Source organism: Nyctereutes procyonoides, unplaced genomic scaffold, assembly GCF_905146905.1.
Source record: "Nyctereutes procyonoides isolate TBG_1078 unplaced genomic scaffold, NYPRO_anot_genome, whole genome shotgun sequence".
NCBI lineage: Eukaryota > Metazoa > Chordata > Mammalia > Carnivora > Canidae > Nyctereutes > Nyctereutes procyonoides.
The window spans coordinates 12,646,926-12,662,745 of NW_026575139.1; the positions used below are offsets into that span (position 1 = coordinate 12,646,926).

The following is a 15,820-nucleotide window of genomic DNA, read 5'->3' on the forward strand; positions in this document are numbered from 1 at the left end:
TGTCATCATGATATCTATTTAGTCCTTGTTTTTGTGGATTGTTCCACTGACCTTCTTCTTAAAGGGGAGTTTTAAGAGTCCCCCTTAAAATTTCTTGCAGAGCTGGTTTGGAGGTCACATATTCTTTCAGTTCCTGCCTGTCTTGGAAGCTCTTTATCTCTCCTTCCATTTTGAATGAGAGCCTTGCTGGATAAAGTATTCTTGGTTGCATGTTCTTCTCATTTAGGACCCTGAATATATCCTGCCAGCCCTTTCTGGCCTGCCACGTCTCTGTGGAGAGGTCTGCTGTTACCCTAATATTCCTCCCCATGAAAGTCAGGGACTTCTTGTCTCTTGCTGCTTTAAGGATCTTCTCTTTATCTTTGGAATTTGCAAGCTTCACTATTAGATGTCGAGGTGTTGAACGGTTTTTATTGATTTTAGGGGGGGATCTCTCTATTTCCTGGATCTGAATGCCTGTTTCCCTTCCCAGATTGGGAAAGTTTTCAGCTAGGATTTGTTCAAATACATATTCTGGCCCTCTGTCCCTTTCGGCGCCCTCGGGAACCCCAATTAAACGTAGGTTTTTCTTCCTTAGAGTGTCATTTATTTGCCTTAATCTGTCTTCGTGGTTCTTTAATTGTTTATCTCTTTTTTCCTCAGTTTCCCTCTTTGCCATTAACTTGTCTTCTATGTCACTCACTCGTTCTTCCACCTCGTTAACCCTCGTCGTTAGGACTTCTAGTTTGGATTGCATCTCATTCAGTTGATTTTTAATTTCTGCCTGATTGGATCTAAATTCTGCAGTCATGAAGTCTCGTGAGGCCTTAATGCTTTTTTCTAGAGTCACCAGTAGCTGTAGAATAGTGCTTCTGAATTGGCTTTCTGACATTGAAGTGTAATCCAGATTTTGTAACTCTGTGGGAGAGAGGGCTGTTTCTGATTCTTTCTTTTGAAGTGAGGTTTTCCTTCTAGTCATTTTGCTCAGTGCAGAGTGGCCAAAAACAAGTTGTATTGGAACACGGGGGAGTATCACTGGTCCGTCCAGCTGGTCTTCTGGGGGAGGGGCCTGCTGTGCTGATTTTCAGGTGTTAGCACTTGGGGGAGCTGCTCTGCCCCTGCCTGCTGCAGGGCTCAGCGGGGGTTGTTTACCCCGGGAGGCCCCAGGAGGAACAGCCGCAGTTGCTATGGCAACTCTGGAAGCCTGGATTCAGCCTCCGCAGGAACTACCGGGCTCGGGGCTCTCGGCTCTCCGTCCGCAGGGCCTGGAGGCTCCGGGGCGGGGCCGCTGATCTGCTCAGCTCGCGGCAGGAGCGTCCTCGCTGTCCTGGGCCCTCCCGGCCTCTGCCTGTCCCGGGGGAGGCCGGATCCTGGGCTGTGTCCCGGCGCCCTGTGCTCCGGGGCCTGCGCTGTGGGATTCGCGCTCCCGCCCCGCAGCCCCCTCCGCGGAGCCGCCGCCCGAGCCCCTCCGAGCTGCTCCGGTCGGTCCCCGCCGTGCGCGCTGCAGCCCTTAGGGAGCTCGGAGCACTCTCCTGCGCTCGCAGGTGTCTGTTAGTGTCCCCGGGAGCCCGAGGGCATCCCCGCCCTCCTGGGTCCTGCTCCAACTCCCTGCGAGCCCCTTTCCGCCCGCCCGGGAAGGTTGGTGCAGCTCCTGCTCCTCCGGGACGGGGCTCTCCTGTCCTGGGGACACTCGCCCCGGCCTCAGCCCGGCTCCTCGCGGGGCCCCTCCCCCTCGGAGGCCTTTTGTTTCTTTATTTCTTTTCCCCGTCTTCCTACCTGGATAGAAGCGCGGACTCTTCTCACTGTAGTCTTACTGGGGTTTTGATTTGCATTTCCCTGCTGATTAGTGATGTTGAACGTCTTTTTATGTGTCTGTTGTCCATCTGTATGTCTTCTTTGAGAAAATGTCTATTCAGGGCCTCTGTCCTTTTTTTTTTTAGGGATTTTATTTTATTTTATTTTATTTTATTTTTAATAAATTAATTTTTTATTGGTGTTCAATTTACCAACATACAGAATAACACCCAGTGCTCATCCCGTCAAGTGCCCCCCTCAGTGCCCGTCACCCATTCACCCCCACCCCCCGCCCTCCTCCCCTTCCACCACCCCTAGTTCATTTCCCAGAGTTAGGAGTCTTTATGTTCTGTCTCCCTTTCTGATATTTCCCACACATTTCTTCTCCCTTCCTTTATATTCCCTTTGTCCTTCTCTGACTGGCTTACTTCACTCAGCCTCTGTCCATTTTTTTTAAATATTTTTTTTGTTTTTTTTTTTGTTTTTTTAATTTTTATGTATTTATGATAGTCACACAGAGAGAGAGAGAGAGAGAGGCAGAGACACAGGCAGAGGGAGAAGCAGGCTCCATGCACCGGGAGCCCGACGTGGGATTCGATCCCGGGTCTCCAGGATCACGCCCTGGGCCAAAGGCAGGCGCCAAACCACTGTGCCACCCAGGGATCCCATCCCCTCTGTTCATTTTTTAATCGAATTGTTGTGGGTTTTTTTTTTGGGGGGGGGCGTGTTGAATTGTATAAACTCTATATATTTTAGATATTAACCCCTTATCAGATATATCATTTTCACATGTCTTCTCCTGTTCATTAAGTTGCCTTTTTGTTTTATAGACAGTTCTTTTTGCTGTGCAAAAGCTTTTTATTTTGGTGTAGTCCCAAAGTTTATTTTTGCTTTTGTTTGCTAGATACGGAGACATATCTAGAAAAATGTTGCTATGGCTGATATCAAAGAAATTGGTTAAAAATTGGGCCAGTTCTTTTACATGTAACTGTCTAGTTTTTGCCAGCACCATTTATTGAAAAATGGTCTTTTTCCCATTATATATTCTTGCCTCCTTTGTCATAGATTAATTAATTGACCATATAATCATAACTTTATTTCTGTGTTCTTTATCCTGCTCCATGGATCTGTGTGTCTGTTTTTGTGCCAGTACCCTATTGTTTTGATTACTGTAGCTTTGTGATATAGATTGAAATCTGGAATTGTGATCCCTGAGCTTTGTTTTTCTTTCTCAAGATTGCCTTGGCTATTTGGGGGTCTTTTGTGGTTCCATACAGATTTTAGTATTATTCTAGTTTTGTGGAAAATGTTCTTGGTATCTTGATAAGAACTGCATTCAGTCTGTAGATTGCTTTGGGTAGCACGGACATTTTAACAATATTAATGCTTTCAATCCCATGAGTATAGAATATCTTTCCATTTGTTTGTGTCATCTTCAGTTTCTTTCATCAGTGTTTTATAGTTTTCAGAGTCCTTCACCTTTTTGGTTGAGTTTATCCCTAAGCATTTTAAGAGCTTCCACATTTAAATGATTTAAAACAGAAACTTTATACCCCTAATGGGACATTACAAATAGATCCTGAACTAGCAGTGGAAACAAAAAAGAGGGGGCTAGATGTGAGCGCTATTCTCTCAGCAAAATTGATGAATGTTTAGTAAATAGAATAGATAAGAGGAGTTGAAGGCAATAGTAAGTAATATAATAACTACCTTTTACAGAGTGTTGTATGGTTTATAATACTATGTAACTAAAATGTTTTGCTTGACTAACTAATGGTGATGCCATTGACTTCACTAGAGACTTCAGGCAGAAGGGAAGCTATAGGGCCTAGAGGAACAAGTAATGAATACAAATCTTTATTTAGATATAACTTATGTTGCCAACAGTATAGAAAGTTCATATAAATATTTTCAAAATTCAAGAAGAGTACATTGAATACTTGCCATGTGCAAGATACTGTGGTAGACACTTTAGAGCAGCAATCTAGGCTTTTTCTAATGTATCACATTAAGAAGGTTTTTAGTGTATTAAACTAACATTTGTGTATTTATAAATAATCTGCTCTTCTGCTAATGTGTTATTTACATTTTGAAACATACACCAAAGAAGATAAAATGAATAAAAGTTCTAATATCTTCTTTCTACCTTCCTGCTGGGGAGATATCAGAGTAAAGAGGGCATGGTATAGTAAGGAACACAGATTGGGTTCATTTTCCTGCAGGTGTGTCAGACATCTCCATCCAGTGGGCCTTGGTGAGGGAGGCTCAGTGAAGGTGCCCAGTAATGGATGCTTTTCCTCATTCCCACTTTCCTGTTTCAGGCCCCCCGTGAGCAGGGCCCCACCAAGGCCAGAAAAGCTCCAGACAAACAATGTTGGCAAGAAAAAGAGACCTATAGAGGTAAGGAGAACACCCCCCCCCCCCCCAGTGTTAACTTGTGCCTTAAAATGTATTCAGGATTCATCCCATTCCATTCTAGTAAGACAGCCAAATCTTGTCATTAGTTTTTTATGAAAATAAGCATACTGAATAATCTTTTAATAATCTGTACACACCACATGGGACTCGAATCCCAAGGTGGAGTCAAATGCTCTACTGACTGAGCCAGCCAAGTGCCCCTGAGTAATCTTTTTTGTTTGGTTGTAAAAATTGATTGCTTAACTGTCAAGTCTGAGTTTTGGATTGATACCCTTTGTTTCTTTTTGTTTTTTATTAGTCTTTTTTTTAGTTTTCCATGAAGTGAACTTCAGAGAACTTCTGAATGTAAATATATCTGAATGATCTATGGCTTATAGAAGCACAGGTACCTTGACAGTGTCTTATACTTAGAGGTTTGAATTTATAAGTGAAAGTTTATACCCCATGTGATATTCATTGTAGAGTTCAATGAAGGCTCTACTTCCCGACAAAGAAACTTTCCACAACAATTGTGCAGAAGGAAATTCTCCCAAGCACTTAATTCCAGTATCAGCAGCTGCAAGCAAACCGCTAAATCAGGTCAAAAACAAGGCGACAAATCTGTGCGACAGTGATTGTGGGACTCATTCCCCAACGAAGCCTCACAAGGTCAAAGAAAAGGGACACTTTCAATTATTCTACTAGCAGAATTATCTGCTAGCACTTTAGCATGCGTTATCAGAGACGGTGTACTTAGTTTTTTACACCAACGTTGGTATACTGTTTGGCTCCTCAGGAGTATAGCACTTGTACATAATATATTGAGTTATATATGCAGATTACATATTTTTACTAACAATGTAAATCAAAATACTATTCTTTTGGACACAGGAAGTATCTCAGTGTTTAACGCATTAACTCCTACCAATTAAAATTCTTAAAATCAGATGGCTTTGTGATTCTCTTTTCCTTTTTATAACTCTCTGTAGAAAAGTATACAGTGTGTGTTTCAGCTGCTATTTCCAGTGCACATTACAGAGATGTGGATCTAGCTTAATTCTGTATTTGAAGTTTGCAAAACATCAAAATGCATCCTCCATTTTGACTGGTATAGTATATACCAGTACTATATATAAAAGTAATGGTGAACATTTAGGCATAAGGAGTTGTATAATGATTTTATTGTTTTTATAGGATCTTGTGTTGGAGCTTGTTTTTGGCTATCGAGGAAGAGACTGTAGGAATAATGTTCACTATCTAAATGATGGTGATGATATAATTTATCACACTGCATCTGTTGGAATTCTGCACAATGTTGCTACAGGTAGGAAATTCTGATTTTCTGTCTGCCACTTTTTTTACTTTAGAATTTTGTTATTTATAATCTTAAATTTCTTTGTGAAAGCTATAAATAATTAAATTGCATAAGTCCAGAAGGTATTTCATAATGTTGAATTTTTTAGTAATATTTCAAGTAACCACATTTACAATCTTAGAGCATAATAAAGCAGGAGATTTCATAATGCAAAGTGCTCATAGGTCTCTGTTAGAGTAAAGGTTTACTATACCTTGAAACCATGTTTTATAATGAAACCATTTGTAACTTTATTTTCCCCTAATGTTAACATGAAAATGGATGGTGTAGTGGTTCTCTCTTCTAGGTAGTGATTAAAAGTAGCATGTTGGTTAAGTGATTGCTGGGGAATGAGGTGAAGTGGGCAATGTTCTTACTGAGGCCTCAGAAAGCAGAGGAAGATATTAAGAAAGCTGTTTCCCTGTGGCTCTATGTGGAGATGCTTTGTTTGATTCAAAGTGAGAAAATACTTCTTGATGTTTATTTAACTGATTGTATTGTTGGAAAACATATAAAGTTCTCTTAGCATTATTTGATGACCAATGATGTGATAATCCTACTAGTGACATTCACTATTTAATTTTGAATTGTTTTTTTATATGTAATTATAAACTTCATAAAGTCTGAAAGTTGGAAGTAAAAACAGAGATATTTAGTCCAAACATTTCTGGCTTTTTCCTCTGATAGCTTCACTCTGAATAGGTAAAGAAATGGATTATGTGAATCCTAACCTACTCAATATTAATCATTAACATGATAGTCCTATTTTGGTTTCCTAAACAAAAGGATTCACCAAGATCCCACAGAAATCAGTAGTGATTTTCAATTTAATAATTTGAGTCATTTAAGAAAAACTTAGATAATCCTCTTTGACGTTTCACATCTCCTTCAAAGAGAATAGAGAAGAATAAGAAAAGATTATTTAGAAAGGAATATGTAGGGATGCCTGGGTGGCTCAGCGGTTGAGCACCTGCCTCTGGTTCAGGGCATTATCTGTGGTCCCAAGATCGAGTCCCACATCGGGTTCCCTGCTTGGAGCCTGCTTCTCCCTCTGCCTACGTCTCTGCCTTTCTCTCTCTATGTCTTTCATGAAAGGAATATGTAAATACACTTTCATGCTTATACTTGTAATTTTATTTTTAATTTTCTGATTTGTAATTAATCACCTTCTGATGGGATATTTATTTATTTATTTATATTGAGAGAGAGAGAGAGTGGGGGGGGCAGAAAGGAGGCTAGGCACCTCCCACTTGTCATTATTGGTCCTCTCCAGTTTGGGGTACCATGTTCACAGTCTAGGAAGTTTTGCTCTTCTTCAGAGTGCCAGCAGCACATATAATTGCTTGTTTGTTCTCACTAAACTCATAGTTCTGGGAAATATGAAGCACATTTCACTTTGAAGAGAGGTTTTAAACTATTAGATCTGGTAATGTCATTGTTAAATTGTTTTGTTTTGTTTTGTGCTGCTTCACTTTTTGGAGGACCTACTGTTGATGGCCCTCTGTAATCTGGACCCAACCTACAACGTACCATCCTGACCTCATTTCCCACTTCTCCATTGTATTTACACAAACATACTTTCAATACATCCTATATGATCACGTCTAAGGTCTCTTCACTATCAGTACTACTAGATAAATCACATGACTTCTTTGATCAAAATTCTTGAGTACCTTCCCACTGACTACAGAATAAATATGAAATTCAGTGGCTGGCATTCAAAATCCTCTATCATTCTAGTTCCAATTTGCCTTTCCAACCATATTTCTCACATTTCTTCTTGACCTTACTCTTCAGCTAAATGCCCATATATGTGCATACTTAATACTTTCCTGTCTTTGACCTTTGCTTAAAGTATTTTTCTTCCTGGAATGTCCTTCCCCACCCACCTTCCCATTAACAGAGTCTGTCATGTCAGTCCAAGAGTTCCATATGCCCATGATAAGAATTCCCATAGCATTTGGATCTTTAACTCTCTGCGACACTTGATACATGGTTTAGCCTTATGTTACATGGTTTATGCTTTTCAGGACTCTATCCACTTAAAGACTTTTGAGTAATTTTTCCATCCTTATGATGATGATGATGATGATGCTCAAAAAATACGTACTAAGTATGTTAAACAGCAGTTTATTGTTCTGGATAAATGCATTTGACTGTTACACCTTAAAGTTTTCAGATTTAATTCTCAAATTCTTTTTTTTATAGGGACCCAGAGTTTTTATCAGGAACATAATGATGATATACTGTGCCTCACTGTAAATCAGCATCCCAAATTTATCAACATAGTGGCAACTGGCCAAGTAGGTATGTTTCTATATTTTAAAAAGAAACAATTTTAAGTAATTATATTATTCAAATTGATTCAGTATCCTAGGGGAAAAAATAAAATATATTTGTGTATTATTCAAAATGCATTTGTATATAAAACACACACACCCAGTTTTCCAATATTATTTGCTTCCAGGTATCTTTCTCTCACTTTGGTTATCTTAGTTGGTACAGGCAGTGCAGAATTAAGAATGAACTATGTTATGGTGATTGAAATAGTTGGACTTAGTCCTTTAGCAGAAATTTCTGATCAGCAAAAAGGATTAATGTGGCATTTAAAGCAGAAAGGAAGGGGATGTCTGGGTGGTTCAGCAGTTGAGTGCCTGCCTTTGCCTCAGGTCGTGATCTCGGGGTCCGGGATAGAGTCCCACATCCCTGCAGGAGCCTGCTTCTCCCTCTGTCTGTGTCTCTGCCTCTCTCTGTGAGTCTCTCATGAATAAATAAATAAAATCTTAAAAAAAAAAATAAAGCAGAAAGGAAGAATTTGAGGAGGAAGTGGTAAATAAGGGAGAGCCAAGAAGTAAGTAAACTGACAGAGACACAACATCTGTGGCAGCCAGAAAGAAGAGAGAAGCTGAGTGCCCATGCTGGTAAATCCTTCTGCCTTTTTCCTTTCTTTGCTATTGATCTAAGTTGTCAACTGTTTTAAAACCACTTGCTGTCTTCTTTTAGCTCTTTAAGAAAAATTAAAAGCCATAACTCTATAAGCAAAATGATAGGATAGTAGGTCTGTTTAGAACATATCTGCCAATAGTGATCACTGTGAATACTACACAATAGATTTGGTCAGTCAGAACTTCGTAACTCTGGTGTACTTGGTAAAAATGATTGATGTCATTGGGTTTGCTGGATCTTGGTGTAGGTCTCAGTGGCTCAGCCACATTTCCAGGTGTCCTTTTCTTCTTGGAAAGGATAATTTATGCTTTTAATATCTTCATTTTTCATACAAGTACTAAATTGATCAGTCAGAAAATTGTCTGGGTTGCTTAGTTCTGCAGATAAACCACAAAGACCCTTGTATTCCTTCTTTCTATAAATTCTTCTATTTTTAAAAAGAAATAGACTGATACTTCATGCATTACATACAAAAGATTCTAATCTTTGAGTGTAAATGGATAGGTCTAGACCTTTTTTTTGCACTAAATTTTTAAAAATTAAAGTCTTATTTTTTTCTCTGCACACACAAAAAAATGAGATTATATTACCGTTTTGGTCACGAAAGAGCCTAGTTTAGTGCCTCTTGGCATAGAGTTATTTTTTACTGAGTTAAATTCATTTACTCAGCAAACTTATTGAGCATGTGGCATGCACAAGGCATTATTCTAGATGCTGGAGATCCAAGCTGCTTACCAAAAAAGGATAAAATCTCTGTGTAAATGGAATTTGCATATGAATATTATTCTAGAAGGCAAGATTCTTCCATTTCCCAGCTTTGCTTCTTTTCTTTCCCCCTCTCTCCCTTTGTTAGGCAATTTTGCTTAATAGTGCTGTAGTTTTCTCTCTCTCTCTCTCTTTTTTTTTTAAGATTTCATTTATTTATTCATGAGAGACACACAGAGAAAGAGAGAGAGGCAGAGACACAGGCAGAGGGAGAAGCAGGCTCCATGCAGGGAGCCCAATGCAGGACTCAATCCTGGGTCTCCAGGATCAGGCCCTGGGCTGAAAGCGGCGCTAAACCGCTGAGCCACTCGGGCCACCCTTGTAGTTTTCTCTTTTGATTAAGAAATATGGTCACAAATATAATCTTTCATGAACTTTGGCCCTGTTCTCCTTTTTTTTTATTGAGATATAAATGACATGTAACATAGTAGTTTCAGGTGTACAACTTAATGATTCAGTATTTGTTTTATTTTGTAAAGCAACTCTTTTCAAAATGAAATGTGGAATGGCTAATTATCCTCCACTCTCTGTCCTTCCAAGTCAAAGTTCAGGTGAATTTTAGATCATATATATGCAGCCCAATGTCTTGCCCCGCTATACTCTTCCACAGAATAGATACAGAAAATTTTTACTGATGGCTAATGAATTATAAGATAGACTGAAGAGAATACCGAAGAGTGAGGGACTTTTTCTCTTCTAAATCCAAAGAGAAATGAGTCAGTAGTTAGTTTGCCTGCCAAGCTTGTATAATACCTGCAAGACTCAAAACACTGCATAAAATGTTTATGGCTCTCTTTGTTCAAAATCATATAGGTCACAGGGGAAATATTTGCTTTTGTGGCATTTTAGCCAGTTACATTCAAACTTTTTTTTCCCTTGGCTAGAATCTTGGACTTTTAGGACCAAGCAGAGATGCATTAAAACTTCAGTCTATTAACAAGGCATTTTGTAAACTAAAACAAGAGTTGTATCATTTAAATAATATCAATATATTATCTTTAAGTTTTTCAAATTTCAAGTAAAAAAATTAAAAAATAAAATAAAATTTCAAGTCAGTCATCAAATACAAAGAAAATAGTTTTTTATCCAAAGATTGAAAGATCTTATACATGAAATTTTAATATATATGTGTAATTGAAGCAAATGTCTTCACTTACAGTTTACTCAATTTAACATAAGATTCATTTTGCATATGACTATGATATGTTATATAAAAATTATTTTGTGATAATTGAATTTTTATAAATTTTACTTTTTTTAAGTATTTGTGTTACTTATGGAGGGTTATTTTTCTGCTGCTTTTCCATTTTAGGTGATTTGGCAGACATGTCAGGTATGGAAAATTCATCATTTTCTGTTCTACTTGTATTGTTTACTAATGATAGCCCAAATTTTTATAGAATCATAAGATACTTGAAACTATTTTGGATTTTTATAAGTTAAAAATACATCATTTTAACATCATGATACTGAGCCCTATCTGCAATAACAATAGTAATTGTTTATCTTTAAAACTAATATACTTTGACCTTTTTAGTATACCAGAAGCACTATTTTAAGTACTTTACATGTATTACTTATTTAATTATTGAAAGAATCCTTCACAGTAGGTAATCACTTGCTAATACCATATAGCTGCTAAGAGTGCAAATGGGAGTAAATTAATCTTAAATATGAATCAATAGATTGTATTGCCTAAAAGCAAAATTTTTAATTATTTTTACATATCATTACATTTATTACACAGTAGATCAATAGATCACTTAAAGATTTAAAAATAACTTTCTCTTATTGATCCTGACCATAGTTTTGTGACTCTAAAAAGCTGCTAGATAATGTGTGCATTGTTTTTAGGTATTCAGTAGGCTTTTTCAACCCAATTTTCAGTTTACATAATATAGTAAAAATAGCAGTTTAATGCAAAAAATATTTCTCCATGATTTGTATCTATCTCTCTCTCTTCCAGGATAAAGTTTCATTTTGTAATTTAACTGTTAAACTACAAATTTATCTGATACAACAGGGAATCTTTATGCTCCCTTGGTTATGTTCAAGAGTATGGGTTGGCAGACTATAGCCCTTGGGCCAAATCTGGCCCACTGTCTGTTTTTGTATAGCCCATGAGCTAGGTATAGTTTTTACTAAGTTAGACAGTTGGGAGAAATCAAAAGAAAAACTCAGAGCACATGAAAATTATATGAAATTCAAATTTCAGTCTCCATAGATAAAGTTCTGTTAGATACAGCCAGACTCATTCCATGTGGTTTGTGGCAGCTTTTTGTGCTCCAGCAATGTGGAGAGGCTGCATCAGAGGCACACAAGATGCTCTCATTGCTTTGCCCTGCTGCTGGACACACTCAGAGTGCAGTGATGCCGTTATAACTTGGGAGGTTTCAAGTTACACCACAGCTTTGTGTTTTGCTGTTTAACCAGTGTATATCTATCCAGTCAAAACAAGGCAAAAAGGGAAAGCGGACTTTGAAAGTCACACTTTTAAAGCACAGTGAAATGTGGATTATATTGTTATCCAATTAACGTGGTAAACATGTTTGTCATGCATTGACACGGTAGCTGTGCTAAGAGAATACAATATATGTTAATATTTTCACACTAAGCTTTATCACAGGATTCCCAGCTCACAGGAAGCCAACAGTCAGAAAAAAATTAAAAATTTAAAAGAATATTTGTGAGATTATCTCATCATACCAGAATTTCTTGACAAAAACAAAAAATAAAATAAGCTTGCAACCAGAGTTTCTGAATGGCTCATTTGTTAGTCAAGGGAAGCTGTTTACTGGCTATGAGTAATTAAATTATTTTTGATTGCAGTGAACACGTGTCCAGAGAAAATAAACTTGTTTAAAACTATTAGCTTTCTGGTAAGAATTGTTGCTAAAAGAGTTGAGGATATTGGGAACAGCCTCAGTCAATTAAAAACAAGACCCCCAACAAGGCAGATAACACTGAATGGTTTCCCGTAGTTCCTGACACATTGACATATGATATCGCTAACTTAAGGAATCTGTGCCTTTGAAGTGACTGAAGACTTGGCCTCTATGAACAACTACAAAAGATAATATTTTCAGAGAAGTTAAGAAAACATTAATTCAGGACAATCTGAAGTGGAATCTGCTAAGATACATGTGACGACTGATGGTGGTGGAAATACATGTGGAGCTGGAGCAGAGAAAGGAATAGTTGGTTACATGTTCAAAGCTGGTGGAAATTTGAGGTGTTTAAAGCCTGTGGTTTTTTGTTGTGCTATCCATCAACAGGTAGTTTTTGGAAAACATTTCAGTGTATCATGTATTAGTGACAACCTCAATTTGTCATCGAGAATCAACAGTGAATGTCATTTGTTCTCATAGATTTAACCCACATTAGTTCCATGAATTTATTTTAGAAATAGAAGCTGAGTATCCGGGATCCCTGGGTGGCGCAGCGGTTTGGCGCCTGCCTTTGGCCCAGGGCGGGATCCTGGAGACCCGGGATCGAATCCCACGTCAGGCTCCCGGTGCATGGAGCCTGCTTCTCCCTCTGCCTGTGTCTCTGCCTCTCTCTCTCTCCTCTCTGTGTATTCTCATGAATAAATAAATAAAATCTTTAAAAATAATAATAAAAAAAAACATTTTAATTAAAAAAAAAAAAAGAAGAAGCTGAGTATCCTGACTTATCCTATCCCACAGCAGTTTAGTGGTTTAGTAATAGCATTATTGCAATTTTAGGAGCTCAGAGCCAAGACTGAAATTTTTCTGAATGAGAAAAGTAGTGCTGTCCGTCTCTGAATGGCCTTGAAAATTAGTTTTTTGCTACAGACTTAGTAATGTTTCTTAATGAATTCCATCTGAAATTACAAGGAAACTACAGTCACTGTAACAACTGGAAGTTACAATTCCAGTGAAATTTATACCTACAAGAAACTCATTGATGGCGGCTAGTGTTGTAATCCCAAGTAATGCCACCCTGCATGATACAGGTCTCATGCCATCAAACTTTAGAACAAGAAATGCAAATCCCATTTATAGCAAATGTATTTTCTGGCCTCAAACTATAGTGCCAGCAGCACTTTTCAGATCTTGATGCAAATGCAAAGAAAATGTCCATATTTCAAAAATTGGCTTAACTAAAACTGAAGAACTTGCACCTAACCTTCGGTTTATGGTGATTATTCTGCAATGTAATATGTGCTAAAAGCCAGATACCAAGACAAGACCCTAAAAGAATGCTCTAAATGCTTTCCAAGTGATTGACAGTTAACATCATGTACTTGTAGATTAATATTCAAATTTGTCAGTAACTATCTACATGAGACATTTTCAAAGTTGAAATGTGTGATTTTATTATGGGCAAACATTTGCAATTGATTTTAAGGATAAAGAACTCTGACTTTTTTAAGGTTTTATTTATTTATTTAACAGAGAGAGAGGCAGGCAGAGGGAGAGGGAGAAACAGGCTCCGTGATGAGCAGGTAGCTCCATGTGGGGCAGGATTCCAGGACCCTGGGATCACACCCTGAGCCGAAGGCAGAGGCTCAACCACTGAGCCCCCTGAGCGTCCCATGTTTCTGACTCTACAGAAGTTTGCAGACCTCAGCTCCAGAGGGAGAGAGGCAATAAGTAAACTTTTAAAGCTAACGTGATCTGAGGTGGTAATATTATTAAAAAAAAAAAAAAGAAAGAAAAAGATGAGATTATATTTTGAAGGTAAAGCCCAGTGGTCCTTTTGGAAGAATTGGATGTGAGGGCCTGACAGAAAGTGAGGAAGCAAGGCTGTTAATTTTTCGCTTGAGCAGCTGGCTCAGCGAGATGGGGGAATACTTCCGGAGAAACAGTGGGCGGGAAGAAAGTATTCACAGACATAAAGATTAAAGGGAAGACAAGACTTGTGGGTTTGGGGGCGGGAGTGGGAAAATAAGGAAGCTCTATTTTCTTTAATAGCTGAGAGGGAGGAGATGGTGAGGAAGGTGGGAGCTAAAGTTTTGAAGTCACTTTGGAATGTGGGAGAGTAAATATCTATTAGAAAATATGTGATATAATCACATTTGAATACATTACATGTCCTTTGAGTAGACAGTAAGGGGACATCTTTTGTCTGACAAAGTTTTTTCCTTAGTGTACCTAAGGCAGTGCTAAGATTTTGACATTTGGTCCTTAAGAGGATTTGAAGAACGAGAACTACCCCCACCCTCATAGTTACCATTTGTCATAATAGGCAGTTGTCCATTAAGGGACTTTAGTTGGTCTTCCATGTGCCATCTGTGACAGAAAATAAGGGAATTTATTAGCCCTAAGGCTGGTTGCATTTGTGGTCAGAAGAGAATTGCCAGTGCCAGTTCGAGTTACAGGCTTCTTTGCTTTCATTTAGGGGGAAAAGGATAAACACCCTTTTCAGAACCATGAACTAAAAGTCCTTCCTTTAGTCTCATTGAATCATTTGAAGACCCAAAGCAAACCCTGTACTAAGAAAACACCTGGGGAATAATACCATGTGCTGATGGGCTGAGTCTGGGTTACTGAACTAAATCTCCCTGCTGGAGATGGGCAGTGGGGAATGGAGCGTGGGGGCTTGGGGGCACAGGGGATGTTATTACAAGGGGCTTAGACTAATCCTCTGAGCCAGCAGTGTCTTTCCCCTGAATCACTTGCTCTACTTACGAGGAATGGATTCCTGAATAGAAGTATAGCTTTATTAAGAAGGAAGGAGGTAATGAATGGTGGCTATGCAGCAGAGCTGTCCACCACAGAAACTAAAGTGTGAAATACAGTTGGTGCACTTAATGGCTCACGTTAAAGTCTTGTTTTAAAATACAGTTTTTATTAGGCTGCACCAAAGGCAAGGTAAAGGATGGACAAAGAATATATCCTTTAAAACTTTGATTCTTGTAAGCTCCAATTAGTAATTGAAAGAGACCTTACAGCATCTCTGTACCAGAGACTTAGGGTTTAGGAATGCTGATAAAGTCAGTGGGATTGATTTTCCAGAGAGAGCTTGATATAATAGGAGGAAGAACAGAAATGGATCCTGAAGACACCACACCTCTGTTGGCTCTGTCAGCTGTGTGTGACTTAGGGCCCGACTGACTTCATGGAAAACACATCTGCCTAGAAGTGAGGCTTAGAGGTGCACCCATTAACTGGTAGCGCATTGGAAGGGGAAGGCACCCATTAGCTGGTGGCACGTTGGAAGGGGAAGAGAGCGAACAGGGTCTGTGCTACTCCAGTATCATGAATGACCATTTTTGAATCATAGGAGGAAATAAAATGTACTTAATGAACATCACTTAATCTTTCTCTTAAAAAAAAAAAAAGGATTCAGCACGCCTGGGTGGCTCAGCAGTTGGACATTTGCCTTCTTCCCAGTGCGTGACTCTGGGGGTCCTGGGATCAAGTCCCATATTGGGCTCCCTGCATAGAGCCTGCTTCTCCCTCTGCCTGTGTCCCTGCCTCTCTGTGTCTCTCATGAATACATAAATAAAATCTTTTTAAAAAATATTTTTAAAATATTTTATTTGAGAGAGAGAGAGAAAGCATGAGCAGGGGTAGGAGCAGAGTGAGAAGCAGGATCTCACTGAGCATGGAGCTCAAT

At 38.7% G+C, this 15,820-nt stretch overlaps 1 protein-coding gene across 2 annotated transcripts in view; it reads left to right on the forward strand.

Annotated features, from left to right (window-relative positions):
* EML5 (EMAP like 5) overlaps window positions 1-15,820 on the forward strand; it is a 184,044-nt gene that overhangs the window by 154,162 nt on the left and 14,062 nt on the right. For both annotated transcript variants that reach the window (XM_055303744.1, XM_055303745.1), the window contains 4 exons: window positions 4,095-4,173; window positions 5,365-5,494; window positions 7,733-7,831; window positions 10,548-10,568. In XM_055303744.1, coding sequence (XP_055159719.1) covers window positions 4,095-4,173; window positions 5,365-5,494; window positions 7,733-7,831; window positions 10,548-10,568 — 329 coding nt within the window. The remainder of the gene's footprint in view (window positions 1-4,094; window positions 4,174-5,364; window positions 5,495-7,732; window positions 7,832-10,547; window positions 10,569-15,820) is intronic.